Source organism: Nycticebus coucang, chromosome 6 (genome assembly GCF_027406575.1).
Source record: "Nycticebus coucang isolate mNycCou1 chromosome 6, mNycCou1.pri, whole genome shotgun sequence".
NCBI lineage: Eukaryota > Metazoa > Chordata > Mammalia > Primates > Lorisidae > Nycticebus > Nycticebus coucang.
This window is the reverse complement of record NC_069785.1, coordinates 11,049,685-11,073,637: the sequence shown is the minus strand read 5'-3', so window position 1 is coordinate 11,073,637 and position 23,953 is coordinate 11,049,685. Positions and strand designations below refer to the sequence as shown.

The window sequence follows — 23,953 nt, the reverse complement described above, 5'->3', positions numbered from 1 at the left end:
TCTTGAACCCCTGGGCTCAGGCATTCACCTGTCTTGGTCCCTAGGATTATAGGCACGAAGGCTAGGATTACAGGCATGTGCTACCACACCAGACTAAGAGTTCCTTAAACAAGCCCCTGTGGATTTGTAGTTTTTTTTTTTTTTTTTTTTGCAGTTTTTGGCCAGGGCTGCATTTGAACCTGCCACCTCCAGCATAGGCATATGGAGCCGGCGCCCTACCCCTTGAGCCACAGGCGCCGCCCGGATTTCTAGTTTTTAAAAAGCTGTTAATTGGGCAGTACCTGTAGCTCAGTGAGTAGGGTATTGGCATATACTGAGGATGGCGGGTTTGAACCCAGCCCTGACCAAACTGTGACTAAAAAATAGCCGGACTTTGTGGCAGGCACTTATAGTCCCAGCTACTCAGGAGGCTGAGGCTAGAGAATCATCTAAGCCCAAGAGCTGGAGGTTGCTGTGAGCTGTGACGTCACGGCACTCTACCAAGGGTGACAAAGTAAGACTCTGTCTCAAAAAAAAAAAAAAAAGAAGAAAAGCTGTTAATTTTTAGATAATCTTTGGCGTCTCCTTTTTTGCTCTCTTTTTAATCGTTAATCACACTATCAGTCTTATAGTCTTCTGATATAGTAGTTGTTTACACCAACAGATTATACATTTTTGCTCCAGTTACCTAGTTTCACGATGAAGTCTTTAAAGCTTTTTCTTTTTTGAAACAGGGTCTCACTGTATCACCCTTGTTAGAGTGCCTTAGCTTCACAGCTCACAGCAATCTCAAATTCCTGGGCTGAAGCGATTCTCTTGCTTTAGCCTTCCAAGTAGCTGGGACTATGGGCGCCCGCCACAATGCCTAGCTATTTTTTGTTGCAGTTGTCATTGTTGTTTAACTGGTCTAGGCTGCATTCGAACCTGCCAGCCTCAGTGCATGTGGCTGGTGCCATAACCACTGTGCTATGGGCGCTGAGCCAGACGTTTGTGTCCTTAGTAATAACAGAACTTCTCTTTTTTGTGTGTGTGTGTGAGAGACAAAGTCTTACTTTGTCACCCTCAGTAGAGTGTTGTGGTGTCATAGCTCACAGCAACCTCAAACTCTTGGGCACAAGTGATCCTCTTGCTTCAGTTTTTCTATTTTTAGTAGAGATAGGCTCTTGCTTTTACTCAGGCTGGTTTTGAAATTGTGAGCTCAAGCCATCCACCCACCTGAGCCTCCCAGAGGATTATAGGTGTGAGCCACCAAACCTGGCCTTTTTTTATTTTTAATTAATTAATTTATTTTTTTATAATTTTTTGTTTTTTATTTTTGCTTTCAATTTCAGCTGGCTTTCACTCTTCTTAGTTTGAAGTTTTTTTGTTTTGTCTTTTTAATTTTCTTTTTTTCCTGTTCTTCCTTTAGCGATTCTCTTGCCCTTTGCCTCCCAAGTAGCTGGGATTACAGGCGCCCCCCACAATGCTCAGCTTTTTTTTTTTTTGTAGAGACGGGGTTTCACTCTGGCTCACTCCTGCTCATACTGGTCTTGAACCTCTGAGCTCAGGAAATCCACCCACCTCGGCCTCCCACAGCGCTGGGACTACAGGCGTGAGCCACCACGCCTGGCCTAATTTATTTATTTTTATTATTTGGGATTCATTGAGGGTAGGAAGAATTAGGTTACACAGATTGCATTTGTTAGGTAAAGTCCCTCTTATAATTGTGTCCTGCCCACATGAGGTGTGCTATACACTGTGACCCCCATCTCCCCCTTCCCCACTGGCTCATTCCCCTACCCACCCCCCATTAGCTTATCTGCTCCCTTCATGCTAGAATAGAGTACATTGGATTCTTGCTTGTCTCTTGTGATGCTTTACTAAGAGGAATGTGTTCCACCTAGGACTTCTCTGTTTTTACACAAAAAATCAGTGGGAGGGTGGCGCCTGTGGCTCAGTGAGTAGGGCGCAGGCCCCATATACCGAGGGTGGCGGGTTCAAACCCAGACCCGGCCAAACTGCAACCAAAAAATAGCCGGGCGTTGTGGTGGGCGCCTGTAGTCCCAGCTGCTCGGGAGGGTGAGGCAGGAGAATCGCTGAAGCCCAAGAGCTAGAGGTTGCTGTGAGTGCTGTGACATCATGGCACTCTACTGAAGACGGTAAAGTGAGACTCTGTCTCTACAAAAAAAAAAAAATCAGTGGGAAAAAGTATTTGCTAGGAATCAAGAAACCTAGATTCTAGCTCTTGACTCTGCAGTGGACTGTTACATAATGGTTTGGGGGTTCAGTTTGCTAATCTAAAACTTACTTTGTCTGAATCTTTATAAAGATTCCATTTGGAAAGTATCAAGATACATTTTCAGACCTTGTTAGACATTTATTAATTTTTTTTTTTGTTTTTTTTTAGAGACAGAGTCTCACTTCATTGCCTCAGTAGAGTGCCGTGGCCTCACAGCTTACAGCAACCTCCAACTCCTGGGCTTAGGCGATTCTCTTGCCTCAGCCTTTCGAGTAGCTGCCACAATGCCCGGGGCCAGGTTCCAACCTGCCACCCTCGCTATATGGGGCCAATGCCCTACTCATTGAGCCATAGTGCCACCCATAATTTTCTTATCTCTTACATGCTTCCCTTGAGGGGCTGTGTGAAGAAACGATGTTTCAAAAACATTTTCTTCATACCGTGCTACTTCTGATATACTTTCTTTAGGGGTTTGTCTTTTTTTTTCCATATTTAATGTTTGAATATCTTTACTGTTATTTTATTTCTACTAGTGAATTAAAGTAAAAAAAGTTTAGCATTTAATATAATTTATAATCATATTTAATTGATTTTGTATAGGCTGTGCAACAGGTTATTACTAACCTACTAATTGGGCAAATAGAGCTTCGGTCTGAGGATTCTCCAGATATTTTGCCATACTCTCATGAAAGACGAGTTGAAAAGCTTGTTGTTCCTCTTGGTGAAGAACTTGCAGCCATCCAAAAAACATATGTCCAGGTAAATTTTTATTACGATTCAGAGTGTTTTTTTTGGAGACAGAGCTTCAAGCTGTTGCTCTGGGTAGAGTGCTGTGGCATCACAGCTCACAGCAACCTCCAAATCCTGGGCTCAAGTGATTCTCCTGCCTCCGCCTCCAAATAGCTGGCACTACAGGCACCTGCCACAATGCCTGGCTATTTTTTGGTTGTAGTTGTCATTGTTGTTTGGTGGGCCCAGGCTGGATTTGAACCCACCAGTTCAGGTGTATGTGGCTGGCGCCTTAGCCGCTTGAGCCACAGGCGCCAAGCCACAATTCAGGGTTTTGATACATTATTTCTGCTAATAGGATTTGGCTGCTATAGTATACAGTTATCTCATTTTATATAATTAATTTGTTGGAAAGTTCTTTGAATTAAAATTTTTGGGGCGGTGCCTATGGCTCAGAGGGTAGGACGCCAGCCCCATATGCCGGAGGTTGTGGGTTCAAGCCCAGCCCTGGCCAAAAAAAAAAAAAAAAAGAAAATTTTTGGAATGAGCACTATGTTTTATATGTACTAGCAAACTATTATTTAAAGGACAAATACAAACTCAAACGACCATTTCTAAAGTAAATAATCACTTTCTATGGTTTTGTATTTTTTCAAGTAAACCTTTTAACTTTCTAAACCGCACAATATAGTGTTTTTTGTATGTATTTATTTATTTATTTTGAGACAGAGTCTCAAGCTGTTGCCCTGGGTAGAGTGTTATGGCGTTACAGCTCACAGCAATCAAGCGATTCTCTTGTCTCAGCCTCCCAGAACTGGGACTACAGGTACCTGCCACAGCCCCAGCTATTTTTTGGTTGCAGTTGTCATTGCAGGCCCAGGTCGGGTTCAAACCTGCCACCCTTGCTATATGTGTCTGGTGCCTAGCCGTCTGAGCCACAGGCTCTGCCTACAGTGTTTTATTTACTTATTTATTTATCTGAGCCAGATTCTCACTATGTCACCCTCGGTAGAGTGCCATGGGGTCACAGCTCATAACCTCAAACTCTTGGGCTTAAGCGATTCTCTTGCCTCAGCCTTCCAAGTAGCGGGACTTCAGGCGCCTGCCACAATGCCTGGCTATTTTTTTTTTTTTTTCTTTTGTTGAATTTGTCACTATTATTTAGCTGGCCTGGTCTGGGTTACAAACCTAGCCTGGGTGTATGTGGCCTGCACCCTACCCGCTGAGCTACAGGCACCACCCTGTACAGTGTTTTATATAGTGTATAGTAAAACTCACAGAACATAAATGTACAGCTCAGCAAATTTTCACAAAGTGAGTCACCTGCAGCACATGCACAGGTTCAGCCAGAAGTTTCTTTTGTAATGAAATGCATTTTCTTTTTGTTTTTAGAGACAGAGTCTCACTTTGTCACCCGGTAGAGTGCAGTGGTGTCACAGCTCACAGCAACCTCAAACTCTTGGGCTTAAGCGATTCTCTTGCCTCAGCCTCCCAAGTAGCTGGGACTACAGGCACCCGCCACAACACCCAGCTATTTTTTTGTTGCAGTTTGGCCGGGTCCATGTTCGAACCCGCCACCCTCAGTATATGGGGCTGACGCCTGTACTCACTGAAATGAAATGCATTTTCAATGTTGTCCCCTCTGATCCCTTACGTAGCAATAGTTCTCAAGTAGGAATTATTTTACCCACTTAACATTGGCAATGTCTTTTTTAAGACAGAGTCTGACTTTGTCACCATGGGTAAGGTGCTGTGGCGTCATAGCTCACAACAACCTCAAACTCTTGGGCTCAAGAGATTCTCTTGCCTCAGCCTCTTGAATAGCTGGAACTACAGGCATCCGCCACAACGCCCAGCTATATTTAGAGATGAGGTCTCACTCTGATGCAGGCTGGTTTCCGACCTGTGAGCTCAGGCTATCCACCCGCCTCTGCTTCCCTGAGTAGTTAGTATTACAGGTGTGAGCCTCCGGGCCTGGCCCTACATTATTTAATTGTGATCCCTTTTCCTTCAAAAACTCTACAGCATTATTGTGTTTTAGATTATTAATGCAAGTACTGTAATTGAAGTGACCAACTTTCTTTGTCTGCATTATTCTTTGGGTACCCTTCATTGCAATGTAAACAGCCATTTTGTCTTAGCCATATTATCCCCAGCCTTTAAAACATTAGTTGAGACCAGACGTGGTGGCTCACTCTTGTAATCCTAGCACTCTGGGAGGCCAAGGCGAGTGGTTTGCTTGAACTCACAAGTTCGAGAAGAGCCTGAGCAAAAGTGAGACCCCCATCTCTACTAAAAAAAAAAAAAAAAAAAGAAAAACTGAGACAAGAGGATCACTTGGGCCCGAGTTGGAGGTTGCTGTGAGCTAAGATGCCATGGCACTCTATGCAGGTAGACAGCTTGAGACTCTATCTCAAAAAAGAACAGCAACAACAAAAAAAAAGAAACAAAAAATTACTTGATATATACTAGATACTTAATAAACATTTGTGGAAAGAATGAATCGATGAATGAAATTTAGTATATTTTGAGACATTTCAATACAATAGTCTACAAATAGTTACTGAAGACCTATGACCCAGACTGTACTGTAGGCACTCAGGATATGACATATAATAGCGATGAAATCAAAAGCTCAAAAGTGTCATGGCACTTAGAGTGTGTAGGTTGCAGGGGGGAGGAAATAAACAGATAAATATGATCCTAAATTATAGCTATTTATAGTAATTGCTTGTGTTGACTCTTTTTTTTTTTTTAAGAGTCTCACAGTGTCACCCTCATGGTAGAGTGCTATGGCGTCACAGCTCACAGCAACCTAAAACTCTTGGGCTTAAGTGATTCTCTTGCCTCAGCCTCCCCAGTAGCTGGGATTGCAGGCCTCTGCCACAATGCCCGGGTATTATTTTTGGTTGTTCTTGTTGTCATCGTTATCTGGCAGGCCTGGGCTGGATCCAAACCTGCCAACCTGGGTGTATGTGGCTGGCGCCCTACCCACTGCACTACCGGCTCCGCTCTGTGTTGACTCTCATATGGATGTTAGAGGGAGAGACATCAACTACTTTTTCCCTTTTTTTTTGAGACAGAATCTTACTCTGTTGCCCCTATTATAGTGTGGTGGCATCATCATAGTTCACTGCAATCTCAAACTTCTAGGTTTAAGTGATCTTCCTGCCTCATCCTCCTAAGTAGATAAGACTACTGGCGTATAAACTTCTAGGTTTGAGTGATCTTCCTGCCTCATCCTCTTAAGTAGATAGAACTACTTGTGTATACTTTTTTTTTTTTTTTGTAGAGACAGAGTCTCACTTTATGGCCCTCGGTAGAGTGCCGTGGCATCACACAGCTCACAGCAACCTCCAACTCCTGGGCCTAAGCGATTCTCTTGCCTCAGCCTCCCGAGTAGCTGGGACTACAGGTGCCTGCCACAACACCCGGCTATTTTGTGGTTGCAGTTCAGGCGCTGCCCTACTTGTGTATACTTGAGCACTGGGCTGATTAGTTGATTTTTTTTTTTTTTTTTGTAGAGATGGGAATCTCGCTAGGGTGCTCAGGCAGGTCTTGAACTCCTGGCCTCAAGGGATCCTCCTGCCTTGGCCTCCTAAAGTGCTAGAATTATAGGCCTAAGCCATGAGGCCCAGCTAAATGTCAAGTAATTTTACATTTTGTTATCTTTGCTGTGTTTACTTAAAAGTTCATTGAGACAAACTTTATTAAGCATATAACTCCTATTTTAATATGTGACAAAATGATTGTACTTGGAAAAGGTTTTTAAGACAAACTTAAACTAGATTTCTTTCATATTTGCAGGTTTTGGAAGCATTTGCCAGTTCTTTGGTTCAGAGGAATGTTTTGAGAAGGGATATTCCCAATCTAACGAAATACCAGATAATTCTGGCAAGAGATCAATTTAGGAAAAACCCATCTCCAAATATTGTGGTAGGTGTTTTTCTCATTCTCTTTTTCTATTTATTTATTTATTGAGACTGAGTCTTTGTCACCCTCGGTAGAGTGCCCTGGCATCAGTTTCGCTCACAGCAACCTCAGACTCCTGGGCTCAAGTGATCCTTCTGTCTCATTCTCCCAAGTAGCTGGGACTATGGGTGCCTGCCATGATGCCTGGCTAATTTTTCAGTTTTCAGTACAGACAGGTCTTGGTCTTGCTCAGATTGGTCTCGAAGTCCTGAGCTCAAGCGATTGTTCTGCCTAGGCCTGTCTGAGTGCTAAGATTGGCCACTAAGTAGTAAGTCTTTACGCCCACTCTAGTGGTTGGTATTTTTAAGTAAATTTTGGTGATCGATTAAATTTTTACTCAGAGATATAATAAAATGTAAATAATGATTTTTGGGGGGGCATATATATACACACACACACACACATATATATATATAAAACATTAGCTCATTAAAAATTCAGAAATGTGGCTTGGAGCCCGTGGCACAGTGGTTACAGCCCCAGCCACATACACCGAGGCTGGCTGGTTTGAACCCAGCCCGGAGCCAGCTAAACAACAATGACAACTGCAACAAATGAGCAGTGTGAGACTACGCCAGGTCCTGCTGACACAGTTTGCTATGGGGCGGCTGGAAGAGCAACTGGATGCAAATGATGACCGGTTTGAAGACCTGCCCCTCTATTTCATGACTTGCCATGGGCAGCAAAGTATCCAAAGTATAATAGGCACCATGCCACCTGCAGTCTGCGTTTATGACATTTGTCACTTGGTCGTTGACAACCTGCGGTTGATGATGGGTCACGAGAAGCTATCCACAGACAGGATTTAAGCTACTTTGCAATCATTGTTGGGGCCTTTCAGAAGTTTGCAACGGACAGTTGCTGCCCCGTGACACCCGTCCTTCACCCTCGGAAAGAGGATGATGACAAGGAACTGCAGACAGCATCCACCTGGGCTCAGCCGGAGCGAGCCAGGAAGCAGAAAGCATTCTGATCCTGCAGTATAAGAAGGTGGTGACCGGCCCAGGGAAACGTTACCTGTAGGTGTCTAAGAACTGTTTTGATGGAGATGTAGGTATCTTCCCACTTGAGTTCAATAAGAGCTTTCTCACCTTCTCCCTTACACCAAAGAATACATCCTGGCTCAAGAAGATCAAGGATGACAGTGGACTAGTGGCCAAAAAGCCATCTTTTGACAAAAAGGGGGCTATACCCCATAACTCTGAGACTTCCTCAGACCTGGCCCCCGACCTCTTAACAGCCAGACACCTCCAAGCCTTCAAGCCACATCTGGTGGCTGAAATGAGCCTGATAGGACAGGCTGGGCATAGACTCTCTTGTTATTCTGCCAGGACTCCTCTGTCCTGTGGTCCTGAACTCTGGGCTCTTCTTAGTCTGAGGGGACAGGCTATGGCATAGACTCTCTCAGTCCTCTTCCACGGCTCCTCTGTCCTGTGGTCCTGAAAACCCTGGGCCTTTCTTAGTCTGAGGGGGCCTAACCTTAGGTAGGGTTCCATAGTGAGAAAATAGCAAATATTTGAGAACCTACTATGTGTCAGGCTTTGTTCAAGGTCCTGTGTACTTAGCAACGAAAAGACAAATAAGGTCTCTGTTTCCGCATGAACTGTATTCTGGGGGAAGAGACAAGCAAGTGTTGAATAAGCACAACATAGTTTTTGTTTGTTTGTTTTTTTTAATGAAGGCCACTATATTGATCTAAGACTTTACAAGGACAATGACTGTTTTGCCAAAAAACAGCCAAATGATATTGAACAGACCGGAGGTTAAATATGGGAGTGAGGGAAGGGACCAGGAATGCACTCAGGAAAGCTGGTAAGTGCTAACATGGAAGTGGTAGGGGAAGGAGAAGGGAGAAGCACGCAAGAGCAAGAATTCCCAAAAGTAGAAATGGTGAGGGGAGGAAACTCCCCCAAGACCCTGGAGTACATCTGAGGGGATACGACAACAGCTGTAAAGGACAAAGAAGGAGTCCCCACTGAACTGCAAATTCTGGAGACAACGCTGGAGCTGAGGATTGAGGGATCCCAGAGTGCATCACCGAAGGCTCACACTGCTCTCAGAGGCATCCAGAGCAATCTTGGACTACTGAGCATCAGCGCCATGTGTGTCCTTCAGCCATTCCTGGAAGAGGTCTTCATCTTTCTTCAGCACCGGGAACTGGCCAAGAATTACGTATGCCTTGCCAAAGCCCCCTTACTCCAGCTTCTTGCCCAGGACTTTACCAGTCCCAGCTAAGCTCTCCACTGGCTTTTTCTCCATGGGCTGTGCCATGAAGTCTCCATGCTTTTGGGAGGTTGACGGTTCCTTGCACCATCCGGCTCTGCCATTGATACCTCAAGCCACAGCATAGTTTTAGTAATGCGATGGAGTGCTGCAGGGTAGTTTAGATGAGTAGTCTAATAAGGTGTCTAAGCAGAGGGCATGTGACCTGGGCCTTCAAGAACTAGAAGGAGTGAGCCACGTGAACATCTGGAGAAAGAGGGATCCAGGCAGAGAGAGAAGTAAATACAGAGACCTGCCATAGGCATGAGCAAGGCAAATTGAAGGCCATGAGATCAGACCCCCCTGAATCTGGAGGGAAGTAACAGACTTCTTGCCAAAGCTCCAGCCACAGTATTAAGAGCCAAAAGATGACATGGTGGGTTCCAAGCCCTTCTGTTCTACGCATTATAGAGGCGCATTCTAGGGCATGAGGAAACACTTGCTAGAATTGGATCCTAGGTGCTTAGCCCTATAATCTCAGGTCCTCAGAAGGTGGGAGCTACCTTTAGCTCGACTGCTTAGCCATGGAAGAAAGCTGTGAGCCCAGAGTGCCTGCCACCTGGACATTAATTACATTGTGTGCTGCATCGGACAGACAGCTGGAGTTAAGACTTTTTGTAGAGCCTTTTCCAGTTTTATTGAAAACAAATTATTTCACAGCTCACAGCTTTCTTCCATGGCTCACGCCTGTAATCTTAGCATTCTGAGGCCAACGTGGGTGATTGCCTGAGCTCAGTAGTTTAAGTACAGTCTGAGCAAGAGTGAGACCTCATGTCTACTAAAAATAGAAAAACTAGGTTAGGTACAGTGGCTCACGCCTATAATCCTAGCATTCCAGGAGGCCAAGGTGGGTGGATAGCTTGAGCTCAAGTGTTTGAGATCAGCCTGAACAAAAAGTGAGACCCTGTCTCTACCAAAAATTGAAAGACTGAGGCAAGAGGATCACTTGACCCCTAGTTGGAGGTTGCTGTGAGCTATGATCCCATAGCACTCTACCCAGGGTGATAGCTTGGGACTTTTTTTTTTTTTGAGACAAACTAGCCAGCTGTTATGGTGAGTGCCTATAGTCCCAGCTACTCAGAAGGCTGAGGCAAGAGGATCGGTTGAGCCCAAGTGTTTGAGGTTGCTGTCAGGTATGATGCCACTGCACTTTACTTAGGGTGAGAGAGTGAGAATCTGTCTCATAAATAAATAAATATCAACTCTACTACTTATTACCTATATGAGCTGCATCAGCTGTAAAATGGGCATAACAGTAGCTAACTTGCCTCTTAGGTATTAAGATTAAATGAATTTATGTGAGTAATGTGCTTAGAACAGTATCTGGTGCTCAGTGTCAGATATTATGGCCTGTGTATTTGGTGTTAAATGTTGGTGTTGAACAGTCTGATTAAATAATTGCCTTTTGTCCATAACAGTCTTGGGGACAGGCCCATTTTGGATTTGTTTTCCATTTCCATTTTATCTCAAATATCTAGCTCACTGTTTGCCATATAGTAAGTACTTAATTAAATCTAAATGAATCTGTGTACTGCTAACTATAAAGAGAAATAGTATGTGATGAATAATTTCTCCCCCTTTATTCTCTTTAAAATGTAAGTTTTCTGTTTAATTAAAGAAAGGACAGATTTTATATGGAAAATACATAATGCCTTTCCATAGCAACTTTCTATAACATGATATTCACTAGAACCAGTTAGTTATAGTCAGTGAGGAAGGGAATAATTATTAAGATCATTTGGTATGTCATAAATGTTATACTGATTGTTGGCCCTGACCACTTGGGCATAGAACATGTATGTTTATTTCTTTCTTTGGTCAAATTTGTTATATGCTGCTGTTTTTCTAGGGAAAACAACAAGGCATGATCGAGGGAGAGTTTGCTATTTGTATTAGTCTATATCATGGTTATGAATTGTTGCAGCAAATGGGAATGAGATCATTATATTTCTTCCTTTGTGGAATTATGGATGGAACTAAAGGTAAATTATATGAAATCGTTTGAAGAAATGACATGTTATATTTTGGTTATAGACATATACTGAACAGTTTGGCTTACTTAAAAATGCCTTATTTAGAAACCAGTGGAATAATTATTTAACAAATGTCCATGTTTCCTTGTTTTAGATAAACTGCTAGAAAAAAAATAAAGCCATAACACAAATGTGAGGGTGGAACTGGGAAACATTATAGATTTTCACATTTAAATTTTAGAAATTCGCATTGCTAAATTTTAATTTCTTTGTGAGTTGTGATTAGTTTTGCTATTAAGTGTATTCATTTGAGAAATCTTTTCTTAATTTCTGAAGGAATGACACGGTCAAAAAATGAACTTAGCCAGAATGAGGACTTCATGGGACTCTATAATCACCTGGAGTGCATGTTTGCGCACACACGCAGTCCCTCAGCAGGTGGCGTTGCTGCTCTCCAGAAAGGTCTGGTTGTTCATTTAAAAGTATATATGCATTGTATTGTTTTTCTTCCTCAAGTTTAATTTTGAAGTTTTGTCCCATTGATGCATATGTCTCTCTATAAGTATATTTCTGTAGCAACAGACCTGTTAAATGCCTACAGGTTTTACGTGTTAGGATTTATATAAACAAGTTTACAGTTTATGAATTTTAAACAACTTTATAAATTTTAGCAATATAGTAGTTGTTAGTGATTGTTACTGGTAGTGGAAATTCTAAGAACTCTGAAAAGTGGATTTGTACTTTAACTAAACATGTGTTTTTGCCTTTTTGCTTTGTTGCTGATTTCTGTTTGGATTCTCTCAGAATGAACTTTTCATAAAAAAAATTCAAAGTTCACGGGTGGCGCCTGTGGCTCAGTCGGTAAGGCGCCGGCCCCATATACCGAGGGTGGCGGGTTCAAACCCGGCCCCGGCCAAACTGCAACCAAAAAATAGCCGGGCATTGTGGCGGGCGCCTGTAGTCCCAGCTACTCGGGAGGCTGAGGCAAGAGAATCGCTTAAGCCCAGGAGTTGGAGGTTGCTGTGAGCTGTGTGAGGCCACGGCACTCTACCGAGGGCCATAAAGTGAGACTCTGTCTCTACAAAAAAAAAAAAAAAAAAAAAAAAAAAAAAATTCAAAGTTCATTTTATAGTAAGACTTATGTACTACCTAGTTGGTACTTACTGTTTAATTAAGAAGAAAAAAGTTTTAACATATGTATTTTGAAAAGGATAACTTAATATACATTAATGTAATTGAACATAAAAAAATATAATTTTTTCTTTTTTTGCAGGAGATACAGATAAAAAATTTTTTTATAGTCATCCAAAGTTAAAGAAATTAGAGGAAGTTGTCGTTGAACACTTCAAATCATGGAATGGTAGGTTATATTTAATAGCTTTAGGAGAAGACAAAGTTATTGAAATGGTTACAACTGCACCTCACTAGTTTGGGCGAAGATATCTTATGGAGAAGGCAGACTTTTAATTACCCTGGATAATGGAATATTAAAAAGCTGTGAAGGGGCTGGGCACGGTGGGCTCACGCCTATAGACCCAGCACTCTGGAAGGCCAAGGTGGATGGATTGCTTAAGCTCATGAGTTCCAGACCAGCCTGAGCAAGAGTGAGACCTTTTCTCTACTAAAAATAGAATAATTAGCCGGACATTGTGGTACACGCCTGTAGTCTCAGCTATCTGGGAGACTGAGGCAAGAGGATCACTTAAGCTCAACAGTTTGAGGTTGCTATGAGCTATGACGACACAGCGCTCTACCCAGGCTGACTGAATGAGACTCTGTGTCAAAAAACAAAAATACTCTGAGGCATTTTGGAAGGTTTGGGGAAGGGCAATGGTGGGAATGTTCAGAATGAGGTATTATTTGAAAAAGAAAAGTTAGTTTGGAACAATATGGGGAAGCAGACAGTAAAAATATGTATAATGGTAAGGAAAAGTAAAGTAGGTAAGGAGAAAGTCATGGAGGAGTGCTGTTTCATGTAGGGGTGGTGTGAACAAAAGTTGTTTGAAAAAGGAATATGGAGAGACTTTATTTCACAGAAATGTTTCAATCCACGGAGTAAAATGAAGGTGTAGGGCAGAGAACAAAGGCAGGGCTTAAGTTTTATAGCAAAAGTTCCTGCTCAGGTGCCTAATTGGGTCTGTTTATCAAAATGAAAGATTGGTGCTTGCTTAGTTCTGATTGCTCCACACAGCTGACCCCTGATTATCTGAGGCAGGTAAGCTGTCATTGGTTGGTTCAGGTACATTCTGGAAGTCTCAAAGTTAGAAATGTGCATTTTTGGGCAACTCAAAGTGTGTGTGTGACCTCTAGTCAGCAAGTGATTGCTTGGCTGTATTTTAAATTTAGGCCCAGTGAGCCCCTTGGGATCCATTCTGAAGGATTGGCTCTTTCAAGTTGAAATTTGTTCACAGAGTAAGGCCTGCCTGTAGAGCGATGTTTGAACTGATTTTTTTTTTTTTGAGACAGAATCTCATTCTGTTGCTCTTGGTGGTGTCGTGGCATCACAGCTCACAGCAACCTCAAACTCTTGGGCTTAAGGGATTCTCTTGCCTCAGGTTACCAAGTAGCTGGGACTACAGGTTCCTGCTATAACGCCTGGCTGTTTTTTTGTTGCAGTTGTCATTGTTGTTTTAGCTGGCCCTGGCCAGGTTCAAAGCCGCCAGCCTCAGTGTATGTGGCCAGCACCCTGCCCACTGAGGTATGGGCCCTACCCTGAACTGGTTCTTGACAGAGCTAAGGGAGCTAGCCTTGCGAATTTTGGGAGAAGGATCATTCCAGTCAGTAAGTATAGCCAATCAAAGGTCCTGAGCAGTAGGGTACTCGACATTTAAGGATCAGTAAACAAACCAGTGTGGTAGAGCAGTGTAAGTGAGCTTAAGACTGGTAAAGGCAAGAGATAACCAGAGACCATGTCAGGTAGCCCTTGGAGGAATAATCACGACTTTGGTTTTTAATTTATGAATGACAGGTGATAGTGATTTGCACCCAGGCAATAGTGTTGCGGGGGCTGAGAAATGGCTAGATTCTAGATATATGTTGAAGTTGGAGCCAACTTATTGTATTTGTTGATGGATTGGACATAGGGTATGAGAATAAAAAAGGAATCATGGCTGTGTAGAAGTATGTGCTTATGTTTGCAAATGGTTATGTGAGCAAAGAGAAAATTAAGAACAACAATAGAGATAAGTACGTGAAGTAATGCACATGTTAATTGTCTTGATTTAGACATCCACAATATGTACATATATCAGAACATGTTGTACACCATAAATATATATGACCTTTATATTTGTCAATAAAAAGAACAGAGAAGAAAGAGCAAGCATGTTAAGGTGTTTTTGAAACATTAGGTGGAGGTGTTAAGGGGATTGGGTAAGTGAATATGGGCCTCAGAAGAATGATCTGGGCAATTTTTATATATTTAGGTACATAGCAATATATTTTGGAGTCATCAGCTAAGAAGTCATATTTAAAGTTTTAGGAATAGATGTGACTACTAGGAAGACAGTTTAGAGAAAGAAGAGGGTCCAGAAGAGTCCTGAAGGATAACAACATTTAGGTTGGGCGCCTGTAGCTTAGTGGTTAGGAGGCTGGCCCCATGTTCCAGGGCTGCTGGGTTTGAACCCGGCCCTGGCTTGGTAAACAAAAACAAACAAAAAAAAAACAGCTAGGCTTTGTGGAGGGCGCCTATAGTCCCAGCTACAAGGGAGGCTGAGGCCAGAGAATTGCTTTGGCCCAAGAGTTTGAGGTTGCTGTGAGCTGTGATGCTACGGCACTCTACCCAGGGTGACAGAGTGAGACTCTGTCTCTAAAAGAAAAAGAAGATTAACAACCTTTAGAGTTGAGAGGGGGAAAAAAGCAACTAAGGAGTGTGGAGGAGGAAACCAGAAAAGGAAAGTATCAGAGAAGCTGAGAGCAGAGACTATTTCAGAAGGAAAGAACGGACTGTGTTCAGTTCAGTTGAGATGTGTGGTAAAATGAACTTAAAAGTGTCCTTTGAATTTGGTAGCATGAAGTTATTGATTTTATGAAAAGGAGCTAATAGATGGAGTGAGGTAGAAAGCCAGGCTGTGGCTGGTTGAAGGAGACCAGCTTTGGGATGAAAGTAGCAACTCATCAGTAGGCCAGATACAAAGGCTGAGTGCTTGATCCTAGGAAGATTCAAAGTAGGTTGATCTAGAATAATTTTACTTACAGCAGCTTCTTCTTCAAGTTCTATTTTTTGCTTATGTGTTGTAAATTAATAAGTAATTTATTGCTTATGGTTGTGAAGATTAAATAAGTTAATATATCTTAGTATAGTCTCTGGCATACATATGATGACTAATATAATACAGATCATCTGGGCCTGGTGGCTTATGCTTATAGTTCTAGCACTCTGGGAGTCCAAAGTGGGTGGATTGCTTGAGCTCAGGAGTTTGAGACCAGCCTGAGCAAGAGTGAGACCCTGTCTTTACTGAAAATACAAAAAGTAGCTGGGCATTGTACCAGGAGCCTTGTAGTCCCAGCTACTAGGGAGGGTGAGGCAAGAGGATCACCTGAGCCCAAGAGTTTGAGGTTGCTGTGAACTATGATGCCACAGCACTCTATCCAATGTGACAGTGAGACTTTGTGTCACAAACCTACCCCCCCCCAAAAAAAAACAGATCATAAGGAAGACAAAAGAATCGTCAAAATCCCAATGAAGCTTAAAAACAAAAGAAAAATAACAACTAGAAAACCCTCATAACTTGCAAATATTAACTAATTTTTATGGGCAAAACCATATACTTAATAATCATTTACTATTTCATGTATGCATCAGTCCATTTTAACATGAAGAAACTAAAGCTCAAAGAGATTAAGTAACTACCATGGTCACTAAACACCCATATAGTAAGTGACATGGCCACAAAAATGTAATTGGTGCATTCTGCTGTTTCTCAAGCACAGAGAAACTGGGAGCTGCTTTGGAAGTGACTGTAGGGTATATTCTGCAGTTATCTTTGGATAATTTGAAAGTATAGTAGATTCAAGGACAGAATCCGTGGCCTAGATTAAGATAATGCCTTTAGTGAATGGGAAGGAAAGAGAAGATTTATGAAATTAGTGGGATCATCACAGTTCTGTGCTTGCAAATGTCTTAGATAGTAAAGGGGAATAATTGACATTCAGCGTGAATTGAAGGATGGGTTAAAAATGATTTAAGTAACTCATATGTGACTCATTTAGGACTTTATTTTTTATTTTTTTTTGAGATAGAGCCTCAAGCTGTCATCCTGGGTAGAGTGCCGTGGCATCACAGTTCACACCAACCTCCAATTCCTGGGCTCAAGTGATTCTCCTGCCTCTGCCTCCCAAGTAGCTGGGATTACAGGCGCCCGCCACAATGCCCAGCTATTTTTTTTGTTGTAGCTGTCATTGTTGTTTGGCGGCCCGGGCTGGATTCGACCCCGCCAGCTCAGGTGTATGTGGCTGGCGCCTTAGCCGCTGAGCCACAGACGCCGAGCCTAGGACTTTATTTTAATAGCCAAAGAGAAATAAGAAGCAGAGATTATTTTTTTACTGTATTTACTAGAGAATATGGTAAAAAAAAATGGCAAAGGTTTAATATGCCTTAAATTATTTATTTTTTAGAGACAGGATCTCACTGTGTTACCCCAGCAGTTCTTGAGCTCCTGGTAGTCCTCCCGCCTCGGCCTCCTGAGTAGCTGGGATTACAGGTGTGCAACACCTGTATTCTTCTTGAAAGAATTACCATTTATTAGTACATAGTTTCAGGCTTATCTTTTGAACTAGTTTTTGTCTAAGTGCTTTTTTATAAATTTTAATTCAAGTATTTTTTGTTATATAGCTAAAAACACCTCTGAAAAGAAATGTGACGAGACCAGAGTTATGATCTTCTCTTCGTTTCGAGATAGTGTTCAAGAAATTGCACAAATGCTTTTACAGCATCAGCCAGTTATTAGAGTAATGACTTTTGTTGGCCACGCCTCAGGAAAAAGCACAAAAGGCTTTACCCAGAAGGAACAACTAGAGGTAATTATTTTTGGAGGTGATAAAATTTTAAGAAAAATATTGGTTAGCTTTGGATTTTTTAACTTGTTGGTGAATTGGCTACATAAAGGCAATTTTGGAACAAAAACTGTAAATAAAAATAAGTTGAAAGACCATGAAAAATATTTATTGTGATTTTGAAGTTTTTTGTGTTTTGGTAAGGTGAAGTGATGTGGTAAGTGGAAAGACTCTGGAAGCCAGGCTAACATGATAGTACAAACGGTTAGGTTACATTGTTGTGTGTTTGTTAGGTGAAGTCCATGTTGCAGTTGAGCCCTTCACCTAGAAGGTGTGCCATATAACCTTACGTTGTGCCCATTAGGTGAGGGTTTACCACACCCCTCCCTCATCCTTCCTCGGGTCCCTCCTCCCTCCTCTCCCCACTACTTGAGTTTAATTCACTTTTTCTCTCCTGTGGGCATGTAGTTGTTCATCTACTAGTTTCACATTATATTAAGTACATTGGATACTTGCTTTTCCATTCTTGTGATACTTCATTAAGGAGAATGTTTTTCAACTTAATCTAGGTAAATACAAAAGATGTTTATGGCTGAATAGTATCCATAGTATATATATCCCACAGTTTATTAGTCATTCATGGGTTGTTGGGCTTTGGGTTGGTTCCACATCTTGCCAATTATGAATTGAGCTATGATAAACATGCTAGTGTAAATGCCCTATGGTAAAATGATTTTTTTCTTATGGGTAGATACCTAGTCATGAAATGTGTGATCAAATGGAAGATCTACTTTTAGCTCTTTGAGGATTCTCCATACTTCTTTTTTTTTTTTTTTTTGTAGAGACAGAGTCTCACTATACCGCCCTCAGGTAGAGTGCCGTGGCGTCACACGGCTCACAGCAACCTCTAACTCTTGGGCTTACGCGATTCTCTTGCCTCAGCCTCCTGAGCAGCTGGGACTACAGGCGCCCACTCCAACACCCAGCTATTTTTTTGTTGCAGTTTGGCCGGGGCTGGGTTTGAACCCGCCACCCTCGGTATATGGGGCCGGCGCCCTACTCACTGAGCCACAGGCGCCGCCCGGATTCTCCATACTTCTTTCCACAGAGGCTATATCATTTCCAAGTTGCTTTACTTTTTGTCTCTCAGTTTTCCTTATCTGTAAACTTCATAGGGTTGATGTAACCATTAAATGAGATCTTATTATACAGCTATTAATAAGTGTTTACTATAATTATGTTTATTATTTTTGCTATAAATAAATAATGAGCTTATTGCTTTTTTTGGCAAAGAAACCATGGTGGTATTTAAGGTTGCCCTGTTCTCCTGCCTCAGCCTCCCAAGTAGCTGGGACGATAGGCACCTGCCACAACGCCCTGCTAATTTTTTCTATTTTTAGTAGAGATAGAGTCTTGCTCTTGCTCAGGCTAGTCTCCATCTCCTGAGTTCAAGCAGTCCATATGCCTTAGCTTCCCACAGTGCTAGGATTATAGCCATGAACTACTGTATCCAGCCTTTGTTTCTGATTTTTAATCTCATCTCATTATTTTGGGGTGAGTGGGAAAAATTTCTGTGCCTTGATCTAGAATCTCTTACATTGCATCTAGTTATTTTTAAATCACTTTAATTTTAGGTAGTGAAACAATTTCGTGATGGTGGTTATAACACATTGGTTTCTACCTGTGTTGGTGAAGAAGGTTTGGATATAGGTGAAGTTGATCTTATAATATGTTTTGATGCTCAGAAGAGCCCAATTCGTCTTGTACAACGAATGGGCAGAACTGGCCGCAAACGTCGAGGCAGGATTGTTGTTATCCTTGCTGAAGGACGAGAGGAACGTGTAAGTAGTCTTGTAGAAACATGACATGACACTTGAAATTTGAGAAATGTAGCCTGAAGACAAACATCATTTTAGCATTCAAAGTACAAGCAAAATTTAGGTAATTATGGTTATTTTATTCTTTGTGTTTGATTCTGACCACTATCTTTCTTGTAATTAGGAGAATTTTCAGCTGGATTCAGTTTTCTAATTTTTATTAATAAAAGAAACACTTTTTTTTTTTTTTTTGTAGAGACAGAGTCTCACTGTACCGCCCTCGGTAGAGTGCCGTGGCGTCACACGGCTCACAGCAACCTCTAACTCTTGGGCTTACGCGATTCTCTTGCCTCAGCCTCCCGAGCAGCTGGGACTACAGGCGCCCACCACAATGCCCGGCTATTTTTTTTGTTGCAGTTTGGCCGGGGCTGGGTTTGAACCCGCCACCCTCAGCATATGTGGCCGGCGCCCTACTCACTGAGCCACAGGCGCCGCCCCACATTTTTTTTTTTTTTTTTAATGTCACTGGAACAAATATTTCCATTCAGAAAATTTTACTAACAAAACAAATATTTGCTTCCAGAAATCAGTATTTTGATTCTTTAGGAAAGTCTTGGGTAAAATAATTGTATTCACAGAGTTATTGCATTCATCTATTTATTTACCTTTCCATTCTTCCTTCTCTTCATGTTGCTAAAAGAGAATTTCTTCATTATATAAGAGTATACCTAGACTCTCCCAACTTAACACTATTCAAGTTTCAATCAACATACCACTCATTTTGAGATGAAATGACCACAATATTGCAAGGGTACAAGTCAAATCTATCAAGTATAGAACATAAGTGTCTTAACGCAATAATTAAGTACATGAGGTGAAAGTTATATTAATTAGTTTGATGTAAGTACTCTAAATTGTATAAAAAATCAACACATTGTACTCCACAAATATATTCATGATCTATGTCTATATGACTTAATGAAAAAAAACACATTTTAGTATAGTACTTAAGTATTAATTCAGAGATACCTAAATACAAAAATCAACATATATTACTTTGTTTTATTATTTCCCTGTGTTTTGAAGGCCTGTTTTCTTTTTGTTTTTTTTAGTTTAGTTTTCCTTCTGAGCTATAGTGAAGTGAGAATGGTTTTTAACATATTAAAGGGCTGCCAAAATAACTAACTAAATTAAAACCAAAGGATAGGTACAGCGATAGTATGTGGCCTGCAAAACCCAAAATATTTTCTTTCTGGCCCTTGATGGATGTTTACTGATGCCTATTGTAAGTGATAAGGAACTTGAATTATATTCATGTTTGCCTATAATCTTAGGTGATGGGGTGTGTTAAATATTTTAATATTATTTTGTATTTGAAACACTTAAGTATTAACTAGTTTTTATAACTCACTGGGACTCGTTCACATTAAAGATCAACTATAATAGTTATTAAAAATTGACTTAAAATGTTTTATATATTCTTTAAAATCATCTTGAAACATGAATTATTTTCCCTAATAGTTTTCATGTAAGTATAACATATTCATATTTAAAATTCAATTTATTCATAAAGTAATTCTAGTAAATGTTTCATAGCTTGTAAATGGCCATATATTATCCTGCTGGAACTGGATCTTAATTGTGTTGCCCTGTCACTTAATCTCTCTATTCAAGTGTTAATTTTCCTTTATTTATTTATTTTTTGAGACAGAGTTTCACTTTTTCACCCTTGGTAGAGTGCCCTGGTGTCACAGCAACCTCAAACTCCTGGGGTTAAGCGATTCTCTTGCTTCAGCCTCCCAAGTAGCTGGACTATAGGTGTCCGCTACAACGCCTGGCTGTTTTTAGAGACAAGATCTCCCTCTGCCTCAGGCTGGTTTCAAACCTGGGAGTTCAGGCAATCCACCCACCTTGGCCTACCAGGTGCTGGGATTACAGGTGTGAGCCACCATGACTGGCCTCAAGTGTTAATTTTCTTATCTGTGAAATAGTAATAATGGTCCAAAATGAGCACTTAGTCTGTGCTTTACCATGTTTTGATTGCTTCAGATTCATTATCTTATTTAAGCGCTAGCCCCTTGTAAGAGGAGGAGTAATGCTTTTGGTGTATACAACTGAATTATAAAGTGTAGAAAGATGAAAAAGGTGAAATAAGGGAATAGTTAAAAAACTAATAAAAACTCCAAACCTTATGCTTTTGTAAATAGCAGCTTTATTTGAAAACAACAGGATAATTAATGAAAAATAGATTTTTCCTTGTATAATATAGTTGCTTAGGGCTGGCTGAGGTTTTATAATAATAGATTTTGAAATGATTTTCTTTGAATTAATCTAACAGTTTACTGATAGGTATTTTGTCTTTCTTTGAGACAGGGCCTTGCTGTGTCACCCAGGCTGGAGTGTAGTGGCATATTCATAGCTCATTGCAGCCTTAGACTCCTGGGCTCAAGTAATCTTGCTGTCTCAACCTCCTGAGTAGCTAAGGCTGAAGGCTTGTACCACCATGCCTGCCAAACTTTTTTTATTTTTTATTTTTTTGTAGGGATAGAATCTCATTGTGTTGCTCAGGCTGGTTTCCAACTCCTGGCCTCAAGCGATCATCCCACCTTGGCTTCCCAAAGTACTGGGATTACAAGTGTGAGCCTGGCAACAGACAGGTTTTAAAATTCAAGACAACAGAAATTCTATTCTCTAAGTATTGAAGTAGATCAGGGCTTTATTTTATGTTTATGGTAACCCAAACTAATATATCAATTGCTTGTTATGGATAAATGATCATTAGAGAAATAATATAATTTGATGTTTTATATTTGTTCTTACAGATTTATAATCAAAGCCAATTCAACAAAAGAAACATTTATAAAGCCATTTCAGGTAACAGGCAGGTCCTTCATTTTTACCAAAGAAGTCCAAGAATGGTTCCCGATGGAATCAATCCAGAATTGCACAAAATGTTCATCACACATGGTGTCTATGAACCAGAGAAGTCTTCTCGGAACGTGCAGCGAAAGTCATCTGTCTTTGCCTGTAGGAATGGTAAATAAAAAACTTGCATTTGATATAGACATTTTGCTCCCCATGCTTAGTTAGGAGGTCATTTCTTACTTTTCTTTCTTTCTTTTTTTTTGAGACTGAGTCTCAAGCTGTTGCCCTGTGGCATCACAGCTCACAGCAACCTCCAACTCTTGGGCTTAAGCGATTTTCTTGCCTCTCAGCCTCCCAAGTGTCTCGCCAGATGCCCGCCACAACGCCCAGCTATTTTTTTTAGTGCAGTTGTCATTGTTACTTTATCAGGCTGGTGGCTTACCCATTGAACCATGGACGCTGCCAGGAGGTAATTTCTTCTTCTTCTTCTTCTTATTTATTTATTTATTTTTTGTAGAGACAGAGTCTCATCCTATGGCCCTCGGTAGAGTGCCGTGGCCTCACACAGCTCACAGCAACCTCCAACTCCTGGGCTTAGGTGATTCTCTTGCCTCAGCCTCCCGAGTAGCTGGGACCACAGGCGCCCGCCAGAACGCCCAGCTATTTTTTGGTTGCAGTTTGGCCGGGGCTGGGTTTGAACCCGCCACCCTCGGTATATGGGGCCGGCGCCCTACCGACTGAGCCACAGGCGCCGCCCTCTTATTATTATTTTTTTAATTTAATTTTTTTTTTACTAAGTCTTTTGTACATAAATCATAAATACATTTATGCGAGGAGGTCATTTCTTGATATATTTCTTCTTTGAATAACTCATTGTAAGTTCTAGGATGTTATAGGTGCTCATGTTGGAAAAGATAAGAAATTGTTTATGTGGCAGAGGGAAGGAAAAAATGGCAGTACGGGATGATAGAAACTCAGTGTGGGGAAATTAAAAATAATCTACTCACCCAGAGAATACTCTTTATAAAGTAGAGAAGAGAAAAGAAAAGTTTTGTTTTTGAATAAGCGTTTAAACCAGATTACAGTGTGCATTGTAGACTCTCTGCTAAGAATATGAAAACAAAAAGAAACTCTCTCCTATAACGTACCCCCAAGCAGTTGCAGTCTTTTTCATACATGTTCTCAAGATTAGCAGTAACTTGTCCTCATATAAGAGGATAGCACCATTTGCTACACCTTCTCTCATAGTTCATTCCTTATTCACCTGCTAGCCATTTGTGTTAGTTGCCTTTGTCTAGAGGAATAATGAGACTTCCCTTATCTATATGAGAAGCAGATACTGACAGCTCCTAGTAAGGTGCCTAGGCTAAACTCCCATGGTGATTGGCAAATAACGCCACTACCTTCCTTGATTTAATCCTTTTTTTTCCACCTAAAATGTTTAGGAATTTATGAATGGGAAATTTTCTTTTTTTTAGAGACGGAGTCTCACTTTCTCACCCTGAGTAGACTGCTGTGACATCATAGCTCACAGCAACCTCCAGCTATTGGGCTTAAGTAATTCTCTTGCCTCAGCCTCCTGAGTAGCTGGGACTACCGGCACCTGCCACAGCACCCGGCTATTTTTTTGTTGCAGTTCACTGGGGCCAGGTTTGAATTCACCACCCTTGGTATATGGGGCCAGCGCCCTACCCACTGAGCCACAGGTGCTGCCCACTTTCTCGAATTTCAAAGAGATCGTTCCTAAACCAGGAGTGGAGACCCTGTGGCCTTAAGGTCACATGTGGCCTTCTAGGTTCTCAAGTGCAGCCTTTTGACTGAATCCAATTTGTTTTGTTTTACAGAACAAATCCTTTTATTTTGATTAGTACATTTTTGTTCATCTTTTATATTTTTATTTTTAAAATGAATGTGTTTAAAATATCAAAAAATAAAATAAGTTTCAATGAAATAATCCTCCCAGATTGACTAGTACAAGTAGAGCATTAGTAGCCATCAGGGTTAAACTAATGCCTGCTATGCTTGTGATTTAGTTCTCCTTTAGATCTCCCCGTGACCGCGGGAGGCTGGCTGGTGAGAGTTTATGGGTGTTGAGTACTGCACAGTGTTTCCATTTAAAGTGGAATTTGTGAATAGTTGCACAG

General features: G+C 41.2%; 1 protein-coding gene and 1 pseudogene across 2 annotated transcripts in view; both read left to right on the top strand.

Annotated features, from left to right (window-relative positions):
• The window catches only part of FANCM (FA complementation group M), a 71,422-nt gene that overhangs the window by 14,426 nt on the left and 33,043 nt on the right, over positions 1-23,953 (top strand). For both annotated transcript variants that reach the window (XM_053595340.1, XM_053595339.1), the window contains 8 exons: positions 2,798-2,956; positions 6,734-6,862; positions 11,010-11,142; positions 11,470-11,595; positions 12,407-12,493; positions 16,967-17,151; positions 18,762-18,968; positions 21,767-21,980. In XM_053595340.1, the coding sequence (XP_053451315.1) occupies positions 2,798-2,956; positions 6,734-6,862; positions 11,010-11,142; positions 11,470-11,595; positions 12,407-12,493; positions 16,967-17,151; positions 18,762-18,968; positions 21,767-21,980 (1,240 nt within the window). The remainder of the gene's footprint in view (positions 1-2,797; positions 2,957-6,733; positions 6,863-11,009; positions 11,143-11,469; positions 11,596-12,406; positions 12,494-16,966; positions 17,152-18,761; positions 18,969-21,766; positions 21,981-23,953) is intronic.
• LOC128587629 (twinkle mtDNA helicase-like) lies at positions 7,453-8,183 on the top strand (annotated as a pseudogene).